The sequence below is a fragment of the Solanum lycopersicum genome, chromosome 3, assembly GCF_036512215.1.
Source record: "Solanum lycopersicum chromosome 3, SLM_r2.1".
Lineage (NCBI taxonomy): Eukaryota > Viridiplantae > Streptophyta > Magnoliopsida > Solanales > Solanaceae > Solanum > Solanum lycopersicum.
This window is the reverse complement of record NC_090802.1, coordinates 49218832-49235294: the sequence shown is the minus strand read 5'-3', so window position 1 is coordinate 49235294 and position 16463 is coordinate 49218832. Positions and strand designations below refer to the sequence as shown.

At 28.6% G+C, this 16463-nt stretch overlaps 2 protein-coding genes and 1 long non-coding RNA gene across 3 annotated transcripts; all 3 read left to right on the top strand.

The window, feature by feature from the left end:
• The first annotated feature begins 3713 nt into the window (after positions 1-3713).
• Positions 3714-5653, top strand: LOC101245335 (uncharacterized). Its single transcript, XM_004234959.5, has one exon. The coding sequence runs from the start codon at positions 4290-4292 to the stop codon at positions 5406-5408; it is 1119 nt and encodes a 372-aa protein (XP_004235007.2). The 5' UTR covers positions 3714-4289; the 3' UTR covers positions 5409-5653.
• A 4412-nt stretch (positions 5654-10065) lies between these two features.
• On the top strand, positions 10066-10698 carry LOC138347239 (auxin-responsive protein SAUR32-like). The gene has a single exon (XM_069295011.1). The coding sequence runs from the start codon at positions 10181-10183 to the stop codon at positions 10547-10549; it is 369 nt and encodes a 122-aa protein (XP_069151112.1). The 5' UTR covers positions 10066-10180; the 3' UTR covers positions 10550-10698.
• A 3867-nt stretch (positions 10699-14565) lies between these two features.
• On the top strand, positions 14566-15300 carry LOC138347238 (uncharacterized). The gene is made up of 2 exons (XR_011220016.1): positions 14566-14676; positions 14784-15300. It is a non-coding gene; the product is annotated as an uncharacterized lncRNA (long non-coding RNA).
• Positions 15301-16463: the final 1163 nt, after the last annotated feature.

Sequence of the window (16463 nt, the reverse complement as noted above, 5' to 3'; positions counted from 1 at the left end):
ATGATATCTTCTTTTTGCAAATTTCCTTCAAGTAATAGCCCTGAGCAATCCGTATTGGTGCTATGAAATTATTCATGTGTATCCAATACATATTGAAACAACATATAAAAAGGTTGAAGAGATACATACCTTTGATGCATACATATTTGTGTGGTTATTGCTATGTATTAGATATATTTAGTATAAATTTAAAATGACGTATCTTGTATGAAAAACTAGTGCATGATTTATTACTATTTATGTATCTTATTTTGTTTGAGAAATAATGTATTTTATAAAAAGAAACATGTTACATATAATTATTCTAGATAAGATTTTTTGTGTAGGATACATAAAACAGTAGCGATCACTTGATACATAAAGTGATATATGTAATAAAGTCTGTAAAACTGTTGAATTTGGTAGACATTATGCATCAAGATCGCAATTAGAAATTTGTGAAATCATTTTGAATGCACTCCAAGATGAATTGTGGATTAACTAGTTTTTTCAACCTCTCTTCCGTAAAGAGTGCGGGAGTAAAAGATTCAGTAATTTTTTTGAGATAAAAAAAAAAAATTTAAAGTGGATGAAGGGAATCTAACTCTTGAATAACTTGAAGTCTTTTACTGGAAATAAAAAAAATTGAAATTCAATAATAAATTAATGAGAGTAAATGTAGTGAGATTTGTGGAGTGAAAAAGGAAGTAATACCATGGTTAAGAGATTCAAATTAATGTATCTCAAAAAAGTAATGATAAGAGAAAGAAAGAAATTTTTGATATTTATTGAAATGGTAGGGAAAATAAGAAAATATGATAGTGAATGATGTGTAGTAGGTAATTTTTTTATATATATATTTTTATCAATGTTCGTGATATAATGAAATTCGATACTTATTTTTCTCTAGAAGTAGTTCGAGAGAGAAGACACAATATTTTCGACAAAGACAAATATAATGTTTTAGTTTGCACAATAATTTTTACATAGCGAGACACATCATTTCTTAATATAAATTTAAAATTTTTCAAGTATCGTATATTTTGATTTTTTCCATATTTTATTTCTCATTTATACTTAAACACCAATTTTAAAATATCAAATTAAATTGTAGAAAAAATCAAATCAAATCAAATTAATTTAATATAATATATGATACACATTATTTTAAAACCAAAATTTAAAAATCAAAATTTGATAAAATCAAACTGAAAGAACCAAATGCTTATCACTATATCTAGCTATAAACGACTGCCTAACCATCTTCTACTTTGTACTTTTCAGTCAAGAATAAATTGAGGGATGTTAATTAACATTCATTCACCGAACATTATATTATATAATTAGATAAAATATATTTATATATATATTATTACATATTGACACTTCTCAATCTCTACATAATTTAACTCTTTATATGTTAACACTTCAAAATTGAAATTCTTGCTCCATCAATAATTATAATGGAATAATAATTATATATTTAACTATAAATCTATAACTAAGATCATGAATTATAATTCCGCTAAACCAGCTTATAAAATAGATTTTAAAATAAACTTGAATTTTAATACAAATTTCAAACATCCTGCGGGAGGGCCCACCCCAAAATGAGAAGGCCTGCCCTACAGGCTATCACTTATCAGCTGACATAACTATTCAAAGTGCAACGTGTATTTGAATATTATGTCTCTTCTAACAGTTTTTGGAAATAGTATTCACCTTGTATACACAATAATATTTATTTTTAACATATTTGAATATTATTTTTTTGGATTTAGGTGAAATTATTTAATTCAGAATCTATAATTTTAAGACAAACGTAAAATGATAATGGAGAAAAATTGTTAAATATCATATAATATAGATTCTTTTTTGTGTATTATTGTTACGAGTTTCATCATAGTGAAGTAATAACGAAATAATTGTGATTTTTAAAATTGTATTAAATTAAAAAAGGAAAAAATTAATTGTTTGTTTTGATGGTGATTGACTTAGAGAGACGACAGAGAGTTGTCTCAATTTATGTGATATATTTCGAATATCAAGGTTTAAATAAGTCTATTTTAACATAAAATTTACATAGTATATCTTTTAGCTATTGCGACTTATATATTTTTCAAGTAACTTATAAATATATAAATTTTATTTAGAAAAATTCATTTTTTAATTTTCAATTAATCTTAAATTATTTAATGGTAAACGAAAGTGTTACAATAAGGAATATAAGGTTATTTTCATGTATATACATTTAATCAATTAGTAATATGTTTACGGTTTTGTACTTCATTTTTCTCTAATATCTCTTGCATATCCCAAAATAGTTATGTGACTTTAATAATTGTACATAATCCGCATTTCGTTCTATAATCGTTTCAATACCTAATTACGATTACCTTTCAATACCTAATTACGATTACCTAGCACACACAAACTTTGCTTTTAAGAAAAGAAAAATATTCGAATCCGTAGATAGTCATTCATGTTTGGGAAATTACCTAGGACTATCACTTATGTTTGTTTTAGGACTACAATATCACCCAACTTCGCCAATTTTTTTCAAAATATACTTTACACAAAAAAAATATATTATTTCTCTCCTACTAAGATGATATGTCACATTTTTTAATTTATTATTAATATTTTTTATTCTTTTAAACAACCGGAGGAACCCACATATTTTCTTGAAGAACCGGAAAAACTCATATTACATTTCTTAATGTAATTTTTTTTACGGAATAATAATATGTGGATTTATTTACTTTTTTTAAAAAAATCTATCTATATATAATAGGAGAAGTAAAAAGTGTCACATGTCAACACAAATATTGAAGAATTTTAATTTTTCAAAAAACAATTTAAATATTGTTTAAAAATACAATTAAAAAAGGGAATTTTAATATAACTATTTTAAATAGAAAATAAAAGTTATTTTGTTAAAAAAATTGTAACTGCAAAAAATGGATGATTTTTAAATGCCTCTAATTTCAAATTTTAAAGGAAATAAATAAAATCGAACTATCTTTTTAATAAAAACAATAATGAATATCGCGGGAAAAAAGATGAAAGATCTTTAAATGCTTCAAATTTCAATTTTTAAGGTTAAAAAATAAAAACTGAAAATTGAATTATTTTATACAAAAAACTGAAATGTCTATTTATATTTATTACACTTTTAGTAATTTTAGTGAATGCTCCAACAAAATAGATGTAGAAATATCTATCTAAATAGGAGAAGAAAAACTGCATCATAAAAAAATTATAATTATTTAGTAAAAAATAATAATTATCATTAAAAATTAAAAAACTTATTTTTAAAAAATAGTTAAAACAATTCATTAGTAGTTAGTAGTAGAAATGGGGTACTTTTTTTTCATTCATTTTAAAAAAATTTCTTTATATATCTAAAAAATAAAACATTTTCAATAAACATAAATAGAAAATAATATTTTTTTGAAAAACATATTACAACCTAATGTTTAGATAGATTTAAGGTATATTTTTTTAGTAATATAAAAATAAATAAAATTACATGACTTCCTAATAGGAGAGAGATAATATATTTTTTTGTCAATTATAATTTAAAGAAAATAGATAAGATTAGATGGTATTATAGTCTTAAAATAAAAATAAATGATATTGTTAAATAATTTTCAAACATGAGTGACTATTTGAAAAAATTACTCGAAGCTTTATATACACTATTATTGATCATGGTTTTAGGAAAACAATGATTCAACCTTTCCGTAGGATACTTTCTACGTATATTAATTTTTGTAACAACTTTATTACTTCCAGCTCAGACTACGATAGCTTAACTACAACTTGCAAACATTAAGAAGAATCCAACTAATGAAAATGATACATATATTAAGAAAATATCAGAATCTATCATATGTTAGAAAGAACGAATATTAATGAAAAGAGTTATTTTTTATAGGAATTTAAATTTAATCGTATTACGGTTTATCTTATTTTATCTGCATTAAGTTCTTGTACCCCGTGGTCATTTCCTTGTACTTTGTATTTTTAGAACACAAATAGCAACCGTAGAATAACGAGCTAATAGGGGAAATTTCTCAAAATCCACTAACCAAAAATATCTGACTCTTCTTCTCTCTCCTTCAAACTCAAATTCTCTGCAAATTTGTCTGTTTTTCCCCAAACTCTACCCGCCATTTCCGGCCTCCCGAAATAATTATGCAATTCCAACAACGAATCACAAAAAACAAATCACCGTTCTATCACCACCGTCACCGGCACGGTGGCCGGCGAATCACTCACCACCAACCATCACCACAACTTTCTCTATGAGAAAATCACCTTTCTATGTTGCTAATGGCTCCGAAGCATCTCTTTCATCTTTTCCGGTAATACCAGGTTCTACGATATTATCTACGCCTTCACATATCTCTTCCGATTTCAATTCCAGTTTGCCGTTGCCAGATCCCTACTGGAATTCAACTTTCCTTTTTCCTTCTGCTCCTGTTTTTGACGGAACATTTGATTTCATCACAATTTGTTTTATTTCCGGTCTTCTTCTTCTTTCTCTACTTTCGTTTGTGTTTATCTTCCATCTCCGTCTCAGATCTCGTCAATATCCGCATCTGAAAAATTTCAATTCTCTGTGGACCGTTCGTTTACTCCTTGTTTTTTTCGCTATTCTTTGGGCGTTAAACGAAGTTGTCCGGCTACATTTCATTCGCCGGAATTATATACTCCCTTTGTTACCACCTCTAACCCTAAATCAACAAGCAAATCTGTGTAAAGTTCATGTGGTTCTCTCCGTGGGCTTATTTGAACCGGCGTTCTTAACCACCCTTCTTTTCTTAGTAAACGTGTCCATTAAGAAACATAGTCCAAGTGGAATTTGGGCTGTTATCGTTGTCTGGCCGATTTGTTTACCTCTTTTGGTGCTTCAGATCCTTGCTGTGTTCTTCTCCCCATTGCAGAAGCGTCTACCGATATACCTGCATTCTAGCTCCTTCGTTTCAACAGATAATTTGGGGAACCAGACGGTGCTCTGTACTTACCCTGTGTATAGTTCTATTTTGTTTGGGGGATTTACTGTTGCGTACTTGTTAGCCTTTGTAATTTCGTGTTGGAGAGTTATCTCCTTTGTAATTAACAGAAAAATTCAGGTACGAGTGAATTTGCTGGCGACTTCTTTCATGATTGCGTTGCCTTTGCAGATTTTGTGCTTAGTATCATTACCAATTCGGCCGCCGGATGATCCATTCCATTGTGTTTCTATGCTGGTGATGTTCTTAGCTGTTGCGTGGTGTATAACGGTTGGGGAGGTTACTTTGGTAATTAAGCCGATTGCAGATGCATTTGCCGCTGGTAATGCAAGCAGCTGCCGTTTGAATACCGGAGCTACGTTAGGACAGCCGAACGGCGATGGAGGAAGAGTGGAAGGACGGAGTTAGCAGCAATGAGAAGTGGCCATGATCGCCGGCGGAGGACATCATGGTCATTTTACTAATCAACAGAGGGCGTTATAGTTATTATTAGTAGTTAGAATAGTTTAATATGCGCTCTCTATGTAATATTTAGAAATTAGTGTACCATATATGTAATTAGCAGCTTATGAAATAGCCAACTCTTCTCTTTTCCCTGTTACAGGGATTGTTTCCATACTGTAATGAGAAATATTGCTGGTTTATTATTGTTACAGATGAGCAACGATTTCAATAGCAAATCAAAAATTATATATTGCCATTGAAGAGGCCATATGAACCCGGGCCTAATAAGATCCATAACAAATAATATGGAGAAATTTCGTATATAGTAACTCAAAAATAACTTGATTATGTTTAATAACTATAATTTATTAATTATGATTCGCAGCGACATGTTAGAGGGAGAGAGAGAACGAGCGAGATTGGGAAAGAAAGGATAGAGTTTAGAGAGAGGCGGACTGTATAAATATATATTTGTCAGATAATTGTACATATGTAAGTAGTATACATATGTATTTGTATATCAGGTGAGCAAAATTGAGAGAAATGACGAGAATGAGAGAGGCAGGAGAAAGGAAAATCGTTGAGAGAAGTTAATTATATTTGTATATCTGTCATATAATTAAAAATATATATGTATAATTTGTATTTGTATTTGTATAAGAGAATTAATTGCAACTAAATTTAAGTAGCGAACCATAAATAGCTATGTTAGTTAATTAACTAACACATCTTTGCTAATCCGGATAATTTTCCCTAATATAAAGCCCATCATAGAAACAATAGACTCACTTAAATGAAGGGAAAAATACTTGGCCAGAGGAAATGATTATAATACACATTATGTTTAGATTTCAGTTGTTTTTTTCCATATTTGTTGTTTAGATTTGTATTTATCTGCTTAATATATGTTAGCTCTGATCCGAAGTAAATTAATACATTGTATCACAAGTTTTTCTAAATAAATTTGTCATATTTTATAATTAGTCAATTTCTCACTATAATTGATAATTAGGGCTATTTCTAAAAAGATTCCTGTGTATGAATGCTTATAGAATCTGGGCCAGCAACATCAAAATACATAAGGCCCATTTAGAACCGGCATTAGTGGACTGCAATTTTATTTTGAAATTTTTCTTCATGTCAGAGGATTGACATAATATCTTCACACACATATTTACTCATGCAATAATGATGAACTGACTGTTTGAATAAATTAGCTTCTATTTCTTCATAAATTTTAAAGTTTAGAAATCAAAATTTTGAACTTACAAATTTGTGTTTGTTACATGTATTTTTCTTTTAAAAAAATGAAATTTTGGGAGTGAAAAATCACAAATTTCAAAATTGAAAAGTTTTGAAAACTTAAAGCTATTTGAAGATTAAATTCCTAAAAGTAAATCTCTAAAATATATGATCAAACGCTCCAGAAAATGTAAGCTATGTCAGAGCCTACAAATAATATGGTCGAGTCTTGCACAGCTAACTAATTACACGTATGTGTAAACAGATCACGTGAATTTTAGTATCTATGTACTTTGGCCTTAAAATTTTGTGGTGTTCAAATTCTTCTGGAAAAGGGATATGGATTATTCTTCAATAAGTGTTGTCTACTTAGTCAACTTAATTCTTATTGTGAGGCTAAAAATTTCCCTCAATTTTTTTTTTTAAAAAAAGTAACCCATGATAATGTCATGTTTGCTAATTTAAGTAGCTATAGGTAGTTAGTGGAAAATTTTCTAGTTTAAGCTTTCATTTGATGTAAATTTTGTATAGGTTGGAATTTATAATCGATGAATAGTTGGTGGCATACGGGCTAGTTTTTGTAAAAAATTGCCAGTTTGACTTTGGGAAAGGAAAAAAAAAGAAGTAATAACTCAAATATATTATTGGCTTACGTATGACATTTGTTAAAAGTTTGATTTATTTATGTTATTTTTATTTGAGAATAAAAAACTCGGATATGTTATTATTTGTTATAGGAAAACAATTTTATTTTTCATAAGCATTTGACACGTGATCAATTATGATTCGATCACGTCATTACTTAAAGTAACTTTATTATAGGAAAAAATTTCAAATATATCATCAAACTTGGAAAGAAAAACTTATTTTATGTATGTCATCTATTAAAAATGTGGCTTATTAATAACGATATGAATAAACTTTTTTTCAAACAAAATGACAGATTAAACCAAATTTTAATAAATAACATAAAATAACTATTTTTTCTTCAAAATTTAATAACATATTTAAGCCTCTCGACAAGGAAACAATTAACTTTTTAACATATCAAACTTGTTCCTGGCGTCAGATACACCTTTTGTCCTTATAAATTTACTATTAACCATGCGTTTTGATATAGTATTAATATTGAACAATTGTTTATTTATTTATTCAATTCAATAAAGTGTTACATTAAATAGATCAATTGTCATATATGTGTCCTTAACTTATATAGTAGATGATTTGGTGTATAGAGTTTAAGCTTATACACAGAAGATTAAATCATCAGTTCTTATAAGTTAAAATTTATAGTTCACAATCATAGATGGAAATTTGGACAAAATCATCAGAAAGATTGTAGCACGAGATTAAATGTAATTTATCTTGATTATGAGAATGACATAGTTCTAACTTCTCGTGCTAGTGCATTTGGTATGTATTGAACGGGACCAAGCAGAGATAGTTATTTTAGACTGACTGATAAAAACATATTCTCTAAACTATTAAATGTACTTATATTCTTAATCTTGATATAACGATTATGATCTGTATATATTATTTATTATTTTGATTTATTAAAAGGTGAGATTCTGAGATGGGTCAATATGCCTGGTAAATTGGATGATAATAATATATATTGGTGAAATTATTAGTTAGTTGATGGAATCCATGTCTCAGTATAGAGATTGATGATACACCTTTTATGAGAAGCTTGTAAGTTTTCATGTGTAAACCCGGCCGGTAGATTTATGAATCTGGCACATGAAATAAGTTAAGTATTGCTCTAAAAGAATTTAATCATTGGATTAAATTTGTCAGTAATTTAATTTATTGATTAGTATCGGTAATCTTAACATGGGGAATCAAATAAGTGTTTAATGGTGAATTTCGAAATAAACAGAGGAGTTCAATTACGAATTTTTAGTGGAATGATTTGTAATTTATTATGGTAAGAATAATTTAAATTAATTATTTAGAATTATTTCCATAATAGGAAGCCTCAGTAATAAATTCTGTGGTCCCTCCAGTGCCCAATTTAACTAGAACTCAGAATCCTATTTTCTAGTAGAAGATGGAAAAGTAGCGTTCTTTTTCTTTGAAGGAAAACATGTGTTTTCAAGTTCTCCTAAAAGAAAAAGAATTGGTTTTTCCTCTCCTTTTTGGACTAGGAAGACATCTCCTAAAAGAAAAAGAATTGGTTTTTCTTCTCCTCTTTGGACTAGGAAGACATCTCTATAAATAGGGATTTTTCTAACCTAGATTTAATTAGAGAATTCTATACAATACTTGCCCACCCAAGTATTGAGAGAGTTTAGTTGTTGATTGGGATCACTGTAGAAGACTATAGAACTGGAGTTGGATTTACTTCAAGATATCTGCACACGCTTCAAGAGGTAATCCTGAGTTAATTTTCAGCATACTTTGTATGTGATAACTATTTGTGATTGTTATTTATATTCATGCAAGATGTATGATTCTCGAATGCTTTCGCTGTATATGCTATTTTCCAACAATTTAAGCCTCTCGACGAGGAAACAATTAACTTTTTAACATATCAAACTTGTTCCTGGCGTCAGATACACCTTTTGTCCTTATAAATTTACCTGCAAAGTGGCTCTTAATTTCTATTGGACAATTAGTTATGTTATTTCCAAAGAAGTGGGTGACACGCATGTAACACATTGTATATGGAAATTTCCCGTAATATAGCTTGATTACGATTTAACACGTGATATTAAAGATTATGATAATACATTGAAACTAACACAATTTACATATATATTCTACACTCAAGCTATACTAAAATTCTACCCCCCACCTCCCCCGAGATAAGATGAATTGAATTTGTCATTTGAACGTAGAATTTTGATTTTTCTATTGTTATTTTATCCCTCTACCTTTTCTAGACATATGTTCAGATATAAATTTAATTTAAGTTAAAATTGAAAAATTTTAATAATTTAATTGTTTGATTCTCTACGTCGTAAGTCTCTCCATCATTTTCCCTTCTCCATACCCATTTTTTTAAAAAAACACTCGTTCAAAGTTAAGTATATGTACTAATCTCATTTCTTAGATAGTATTTTGTCAATACAAGATTTTTTAAACCAAAACACATTTATCAAAATATATAGCTTTAATTTGAATTCCCGGGTTATAAATAAGATACAAACGTATCAAATTTAAGATAAAATATGTATATTTATTTATTCAATTTTAATAAATTTATATATTGACTAAGATTAAAGAACATAGATGATGTAATTTCAAGTCATACTGCACCTTCCTGTTTGTTGGGATGCTGTAAAAAATAGTACTTCTTATCTGTATCTGAGTCGGCAATTGGCAGAAGTCAGCAACACGCTTTAATTCTTCTGTGTTAAGTATTCTTTCTACGTATTCTTCTTCCCTATAAATATCCACCATATCCCCAATTCAACAATTCTCTCATCTTTCTCAAATTTATAAATCAATTATTTTGGAGCGATTTTTATTCAATTTCAAAAAAAAAAATGGGGATTGGACACAAACACCATCCTCATTTCAAATCTCACGTTCAATTACATCTGCCTAGTTTTCATCATCATCATCATGAAAATAAAATAGAGGAATTCAAGGAAATACTCCCAAAAGGGTGCGTCGCGGTAATGGTGGGTCAAGGAGAGCAGCAGCAGAGGTTTGTTGTACCAGTGATGCACATCAATCATCCTCTGTTCGTTCAATTGCTGAAAGGAGCAGAGGATGAAGTAGAATTTCATCACGATGGTCCTATTAATGTTCCTTGTCATGTCGAGGAGTTTCGCCATGTTGAGGATATCATACAACATGATAATAATAATAATCATCACTTGTGGTGCTTCAAAGCCTCATCTTTAACCTAGTAGATTTTGTTAAAAAAATGTAATTATGTCGATAAACTCATTAAATATGTATACATATTAAATTTAGAATTCAATTATCATCGCTTTAATTGTGTAAAAAATTCAAAATTCATAAAATTGAAAAATCTTAATTTTGGCTCTGATGTTTATATATAGTTGCTTGATTTATTTCTTGATTTAGGTCCCATCAATATCCCTCGTTTAGCCCCCCTTTTTTTTTTTAAAAAAATCTTTTTTATTTTGTTGATGAGACGTAGGGCCCGTTTGGATGGGCTTAATAAAAGCAGCTTTAAAAAAGTACTTTTAAAAGTGTTGAAACTTATTTTCAAAATAAGCAGTTATGCGTTTGGATAAAAGTGCTGAAATTGCTATGCCAAATATGAAAAGGGAAAAATAGAAAAAAGAGATGTTAGGATTATATGGGTAATTTGGAGATTGTATAAAAATATTAAGGGAAAAAACATAAAACTATGGTCAACTTAAAACAGCTTATAAGCTAAACAAAAAAAAAAACACCTCTACCCAGCTTTTAACTTTTGGCTTAAAATAAGTTTTTTTTAAACTTAAAACAAACTATTTTGAGTATTGCCAAACAGTTAAATAAGTCAAAAATCAGCTTTTAAGTCAGTTTGACCAGCTTTTAAACTGAGCCAAACAGGCTCATAATATATGTGCCCGTGATCATAATTGAATGACCAAAAAAAAGGACAAAATTAATGAAAATTGAAAATTCAACTTTATAGTACAACTGAAATTAACAACTTTGAATACTGCAAAGAAAAAAGAATTATAGCTAGGAATCGTCACCCGAATTTGAACATTCTAAATAAAATTTATGACTCCGCTATTACAATTTACGTCTATATTAACCGAATTTCAGCATCTATTCAAATAATATATTCTTTTGGGATATTTAAATCTCCCTTAGTTAATATTTGAATAACAAGTTAGATTGACTACATAATTTTATCATTGATGTTTATAAGAATTATCAAAGGATGTGGCAGAGCGGATGGGCTGCTCCTATCTTGATTCGAGATCTCAAATTTTATCTTTAAGTATAAAAAAAATTTTGGTCAAGAGCGCTTTTTCTCGAATGAATACTATGCCGTATAAATTTGAATTAGTCAGACTTCAATACAAATAAAGAATGAAAAATCAAAAATAAAAATTATGTTGATATGAAACTTTACTCTGTAAATCAACTACTATAATTTATATGAATGACAAACTTTCCAATTTATGTATCACTTGTGTCCCTTTGATTTTCGTGCAAGGGGCGAAGATACAAAATCGTCGTGATTTTTGTTGATCCTAAAAGCAAGATAGACTTCTATTATATGATTAAAAATAGTAGTCACTTCCAAAATAAGTGATGTACTCTTTACTTATTATTTTAAAATAAGTTGTCTTTTCTTTCAAAATTTTCATGGTTTACATAATTAAGAATTATTAATTAGCTTTTCTTTGATTATAAATAAGTTGATAAAATACTCCTTATTTTATAGAAAATGAATCATTTCTTAAGTATAGAAGTGTACACAATTTTTTAAAAAAGTGATATCGATATCTATAGAGAACAGGATAAAATTTTAATTATCATATTTACAACTAGACATATCATTTACCAATTAGTTTTTATTAATTTTAAGTCAGAAGAGGTTTTGAATTTAATAAAACTTAATAACAATTTTAAGCCTTTTAGTATGTTATTGCAAAAGCGTACCTAGGTACCTCAAATAATAAAACTAGGCATCAAACCAATGCACCAAAAGGTACATATCCATTGTTAAAATAATGTCATTTCATTTAGTATAGCTACTAATTTAATATATATAAATATAATAAAGAATTTCGATAAAGCAATATTGTGTGACACTTCTTCATTCAGCATGAATTCGTTTTTTTAAAGAAGTGTTCAAATTAAAAATATCATTTATTAAAATACAAGACGTATCAAGAAAATAAATTACAAATATTTATATTCGGAGAAAAATGTAAGTAGTGTATTTGACCTTAGAGGTCGGAACAACCACGACGCAGAAATTTCCAAAAAATATTGGTTTTGACTGCCTAATGTAATGAAAGAAATTATTTCTTTTGAAGAATTACTCTGCAAAAGGTTCACGCCTCATTTTCTTCTCAATCTTAATGACATTTTTAGTAATTTTTTTTTCTTAACTAAACTTGGATAAAAAGAAAATTTATTTTTTTATAAAACACGTTAAAATTATATCAGATGAACAATTGTATGCTTTTAGCCGGTTTGTGTTCGTAAAGACAGGAGTTTACGATCGATCCTATTAGCTTATGGTCAAATACACACATGCAAATTGCCAATAAAATAAAACAAAAAATACACATGCAAATTGCAATATATTACGGAGATAGAATTTTAGATATTCAATTCAAACCCAACTTTTCCATAAATACATACTTAACCCTGTTCAAGGGGCAACCGTGAATATGCCAATTTTGACCTTTAATTTTGCTAAGTACTATAATTTGACACCTACTGTCACGTGAATATACAAAACAAGTCTCGTCCTTATCTCCCAGAGTGTATCGTGAGATTTTAATCAAACTAAGTCATTCACCAAAATAATATGTTTTTCTAAAATTTTACAAAACTAGTATAAACGTATTTCAGAGCAACATTTTAGAATATATTTTACTTTTTAAAAGTTGATGGCGTCAGATTGATATACGTTACTCACAGTAACGTTTTAGGAGTAAAACGTTACTGAAAATAACGTTTTAGGAGTAAAACGTTACTTACAGTGACGTATATCAACCTAATGCTGTTAGTTTTTAAAAAATAAAATATACCCTAAAACGTTACCATGAAATACGTTTATACTAGTTTTGTAAAATTTTAGAAAAATGTATCACTTTGAGAAATTGTTTTATATAATGACTTAGTTTGGTTAAAAATTCGTATATCGTAGACAAATAGAGGAAATTTCATAAGTCGTAATATTATTATTATTATTATTATTATATTGACTATAGGTAGATGTAATACTTCTTCCGTATCAATAACTTACTTTTCTTTTTAGTCAGTTCTAAAAAAATGATATATTTCAATATCAAGTGAACGTATAACTATAAAATGTTTATTTTATATTCAATGAAATGATTTACCGCTGCACAAATTTCTGTTATTCATTTTGAACTATAAGCAAAGTTTTTCCTTCATTCTTAAACTCCGTGTCGAATCAAATAAGATGAGATGAGTGAGTATTTCTTTTGAATTTCAATTTTGTTTCAATAGATTTAAGTCATTTCGTGTATGTTTATATTTGAGTCCGAAGTCAAAAGGGTAAAAAAAATTATCAAAATTTTTAAATGAGTATATCAATTTGTTTTTAACCAAAAGAGCAAAATCGCTCCTGACAGAGCAATTTTCTTCTGACAAAATTTACGTGTCAATTTTTTTAAAAAAAACACTAAAATCGCTGTTGTGAAAATGGTTATGATTTCATCCAAAAAAATTCTTTTATCTTAAAACCGTAGCGATATTGTCCAAAAAAGGTTTTTACAAAGAGGCAAACAAAGCTGGCAGCCTCTATTGGTTGCTTGCTGCAAAGATAGGAAAAAGTTTTCAAATTTAATTTTTAAAACGCAGCACATACAGCGATATTATAAAAAAAGTTTTGATATCAATTTTATCTGAAGAAAATAGCTCAGTTAAAAGTGATTTTGCCCCTTTAATTAAAAAAAAAATTTGATATTCTCTTATAGAAATTTTGATCATTTTTTTTAATTGTTTTAACTCGAGACTCGTTTATATTTATTAGCTTTCAGTTGAAGCAAATAGATACCATAGATATAAATCAAATTGATGCAATGACGTACAACTGATCGATGTAATTTTAAGGATATATATAAGGTTCATTCTTTTTTTATATAATAATAATAATTATAAAATAAACTCTAAAGAACCTAAAGTGTATATAAATCCTCAACTTAAGAAATAATAATTTAAAAATAAAAGACGAATTATCTAAAACGGTAATCATCCCAAAATTCAACGATGATGCAAATGTAACCTCCTCCTTAGAGGCGGCAATTAGTGGGATTTACCCTCAGTTGCTCCGCGTCTGGAACACACCTTCTCTTCTTCCGTAAGTAATCAATTCCTCCCCTCTTGCCCTTTGCTAACATAAATACATCATTCACAAAACTCTCCTATCAGATTTATTGATAAATCTCTAATCCTTTTTTTCTGTAGGATCAATTTCTTCTAATTTATCAGGCTTAGCTTCTACAAACTAGATTCAATTATTTCTTAATCATCAATGGATAGCGAAAATAAACACCATCATCTGAATTTCCATATTCAATTTCATTTTCCATTTCACCTTCATCATCATCCAAAGGAGGCATTGAGGAATACAGCTCCCAGAGGATACGTTACGGTGTTGGTGGGTCAAGGAGAGGAGCAGCAGCAGAAATTCGTGATACCTATAATGCATATCAATCATCCTCTGTTCACACAATTGTTGAACGAAGCAGAGCAAGTCTACGGATTTCATCATAATGGTCCCTTAAATATACCCTGTAATATCGACGAGTTTCGTTACATTGACGACATGATAGATAACGACGTTCACCATCACCACCACCACCATTTGTGGTGCTTCAAAGCCTGATTTTATTACATCTTTGCTTGTATATATGTAATATAGTATTACTAATGACGACGATGAAAATCCATGTGCAATAATATATTGTTGTTACTAATTGTACTTCGATTTCTCAGTTAATAACTCAATTACTTAATACTTTCAAACAACTAAAATCTACTGATATTTACAACTCACTCTATTTATACCTTCTTTTCAAATTAACAATTTAAGTATTGTGACGAGGAATTGGCGTGCTAATGGTCGGATTAATGTCTTGTCGATAGGTACGTTACTGATTATATTCGCCATTAATTAGCTAGGTATTTCGACCACTCAAAACTGGATTAACAAACTTGTAGCTCTAAATATATGAATTAGTCTCTAGTTTGGGTAATTACATAGACTTGGTCTCTTGAGCTTTTCAATATAATTGTTTCTAGATTTGTTTGCACGATCAAATTGAGGGTTGAAGAAATTGGCGTTTCTATAATGGAAAATTCTACTTTCCTATGTTCACGATATTTATTCCATTGGTCAAGTCATCTTTATGAAGTTGTTGCATGTAAACTTTATTAGCATTAATTGCTGACCTAATACAAATATTAAGCAGTTTTAATCAGTGAAAACTTTTACTCTATTACTCCATCCGTCTCATTTTATATGTCATTACCTTTTCTAAAGATCTTGTCATTTTATAAAATTTACACATAAATTATTATGTTTTGTCTATTATATTCTTGATAAAGTAATTAATTAATCTTGAAAATGTATTATTTTTTATTTGTTAAGTTGATTTAATAAAACAACAAATAAGGATAGAATGATTTTCAAAAAATTCGCATAAGATAAAAGCTTCTTTCTTCCTCATATAGTAAAAAACAACTTGATTTTCGACCTATTACTTTGCATTACCCTAACGATAACCTCTAAATGGACCCTTTTTGAAAAGTCATTCATTAATGAAGGCCTTTCCATAGTTATTACTTTGTCCTAAACCTAAAGGCAAAGGATTCAGAGAACCCCAGCACTTTATATTTGACACCTCACCTTGCAAGGCAATTTATATTTGACAACCTTATAGAGCAGAGGCGGAGTTAGGTGGGGTTCATAAGTCCGGATGAATTCAATAGTTTTTCGTAGATTCTGTACTTTTACTAGAAAACTAATTAAATATATATGTATATTAATTTATGAACCCCTCACAAAATTAATTGATGGTTCTAAAAGAAATTTAAAACCCTCAAACTCTTTATCCTGACTTCAATCTTAAGTATAGCACCTAA

Coding starts and splice junctions, on each gene's coding strand:
- LOC101245335 (XM_004234959.5), top strand. CDS start 4,290: ATGAGAAAATCACCTTTCTATGTTGCTAATGGCTCCGAAGCATCTCTT.
- LOC138347239 (XM_069295011.1), top strand. CDS start 10,181: ATGGGGATTGGACACAAACACCATCCTCATTTCAAATCTCACGTTCAA.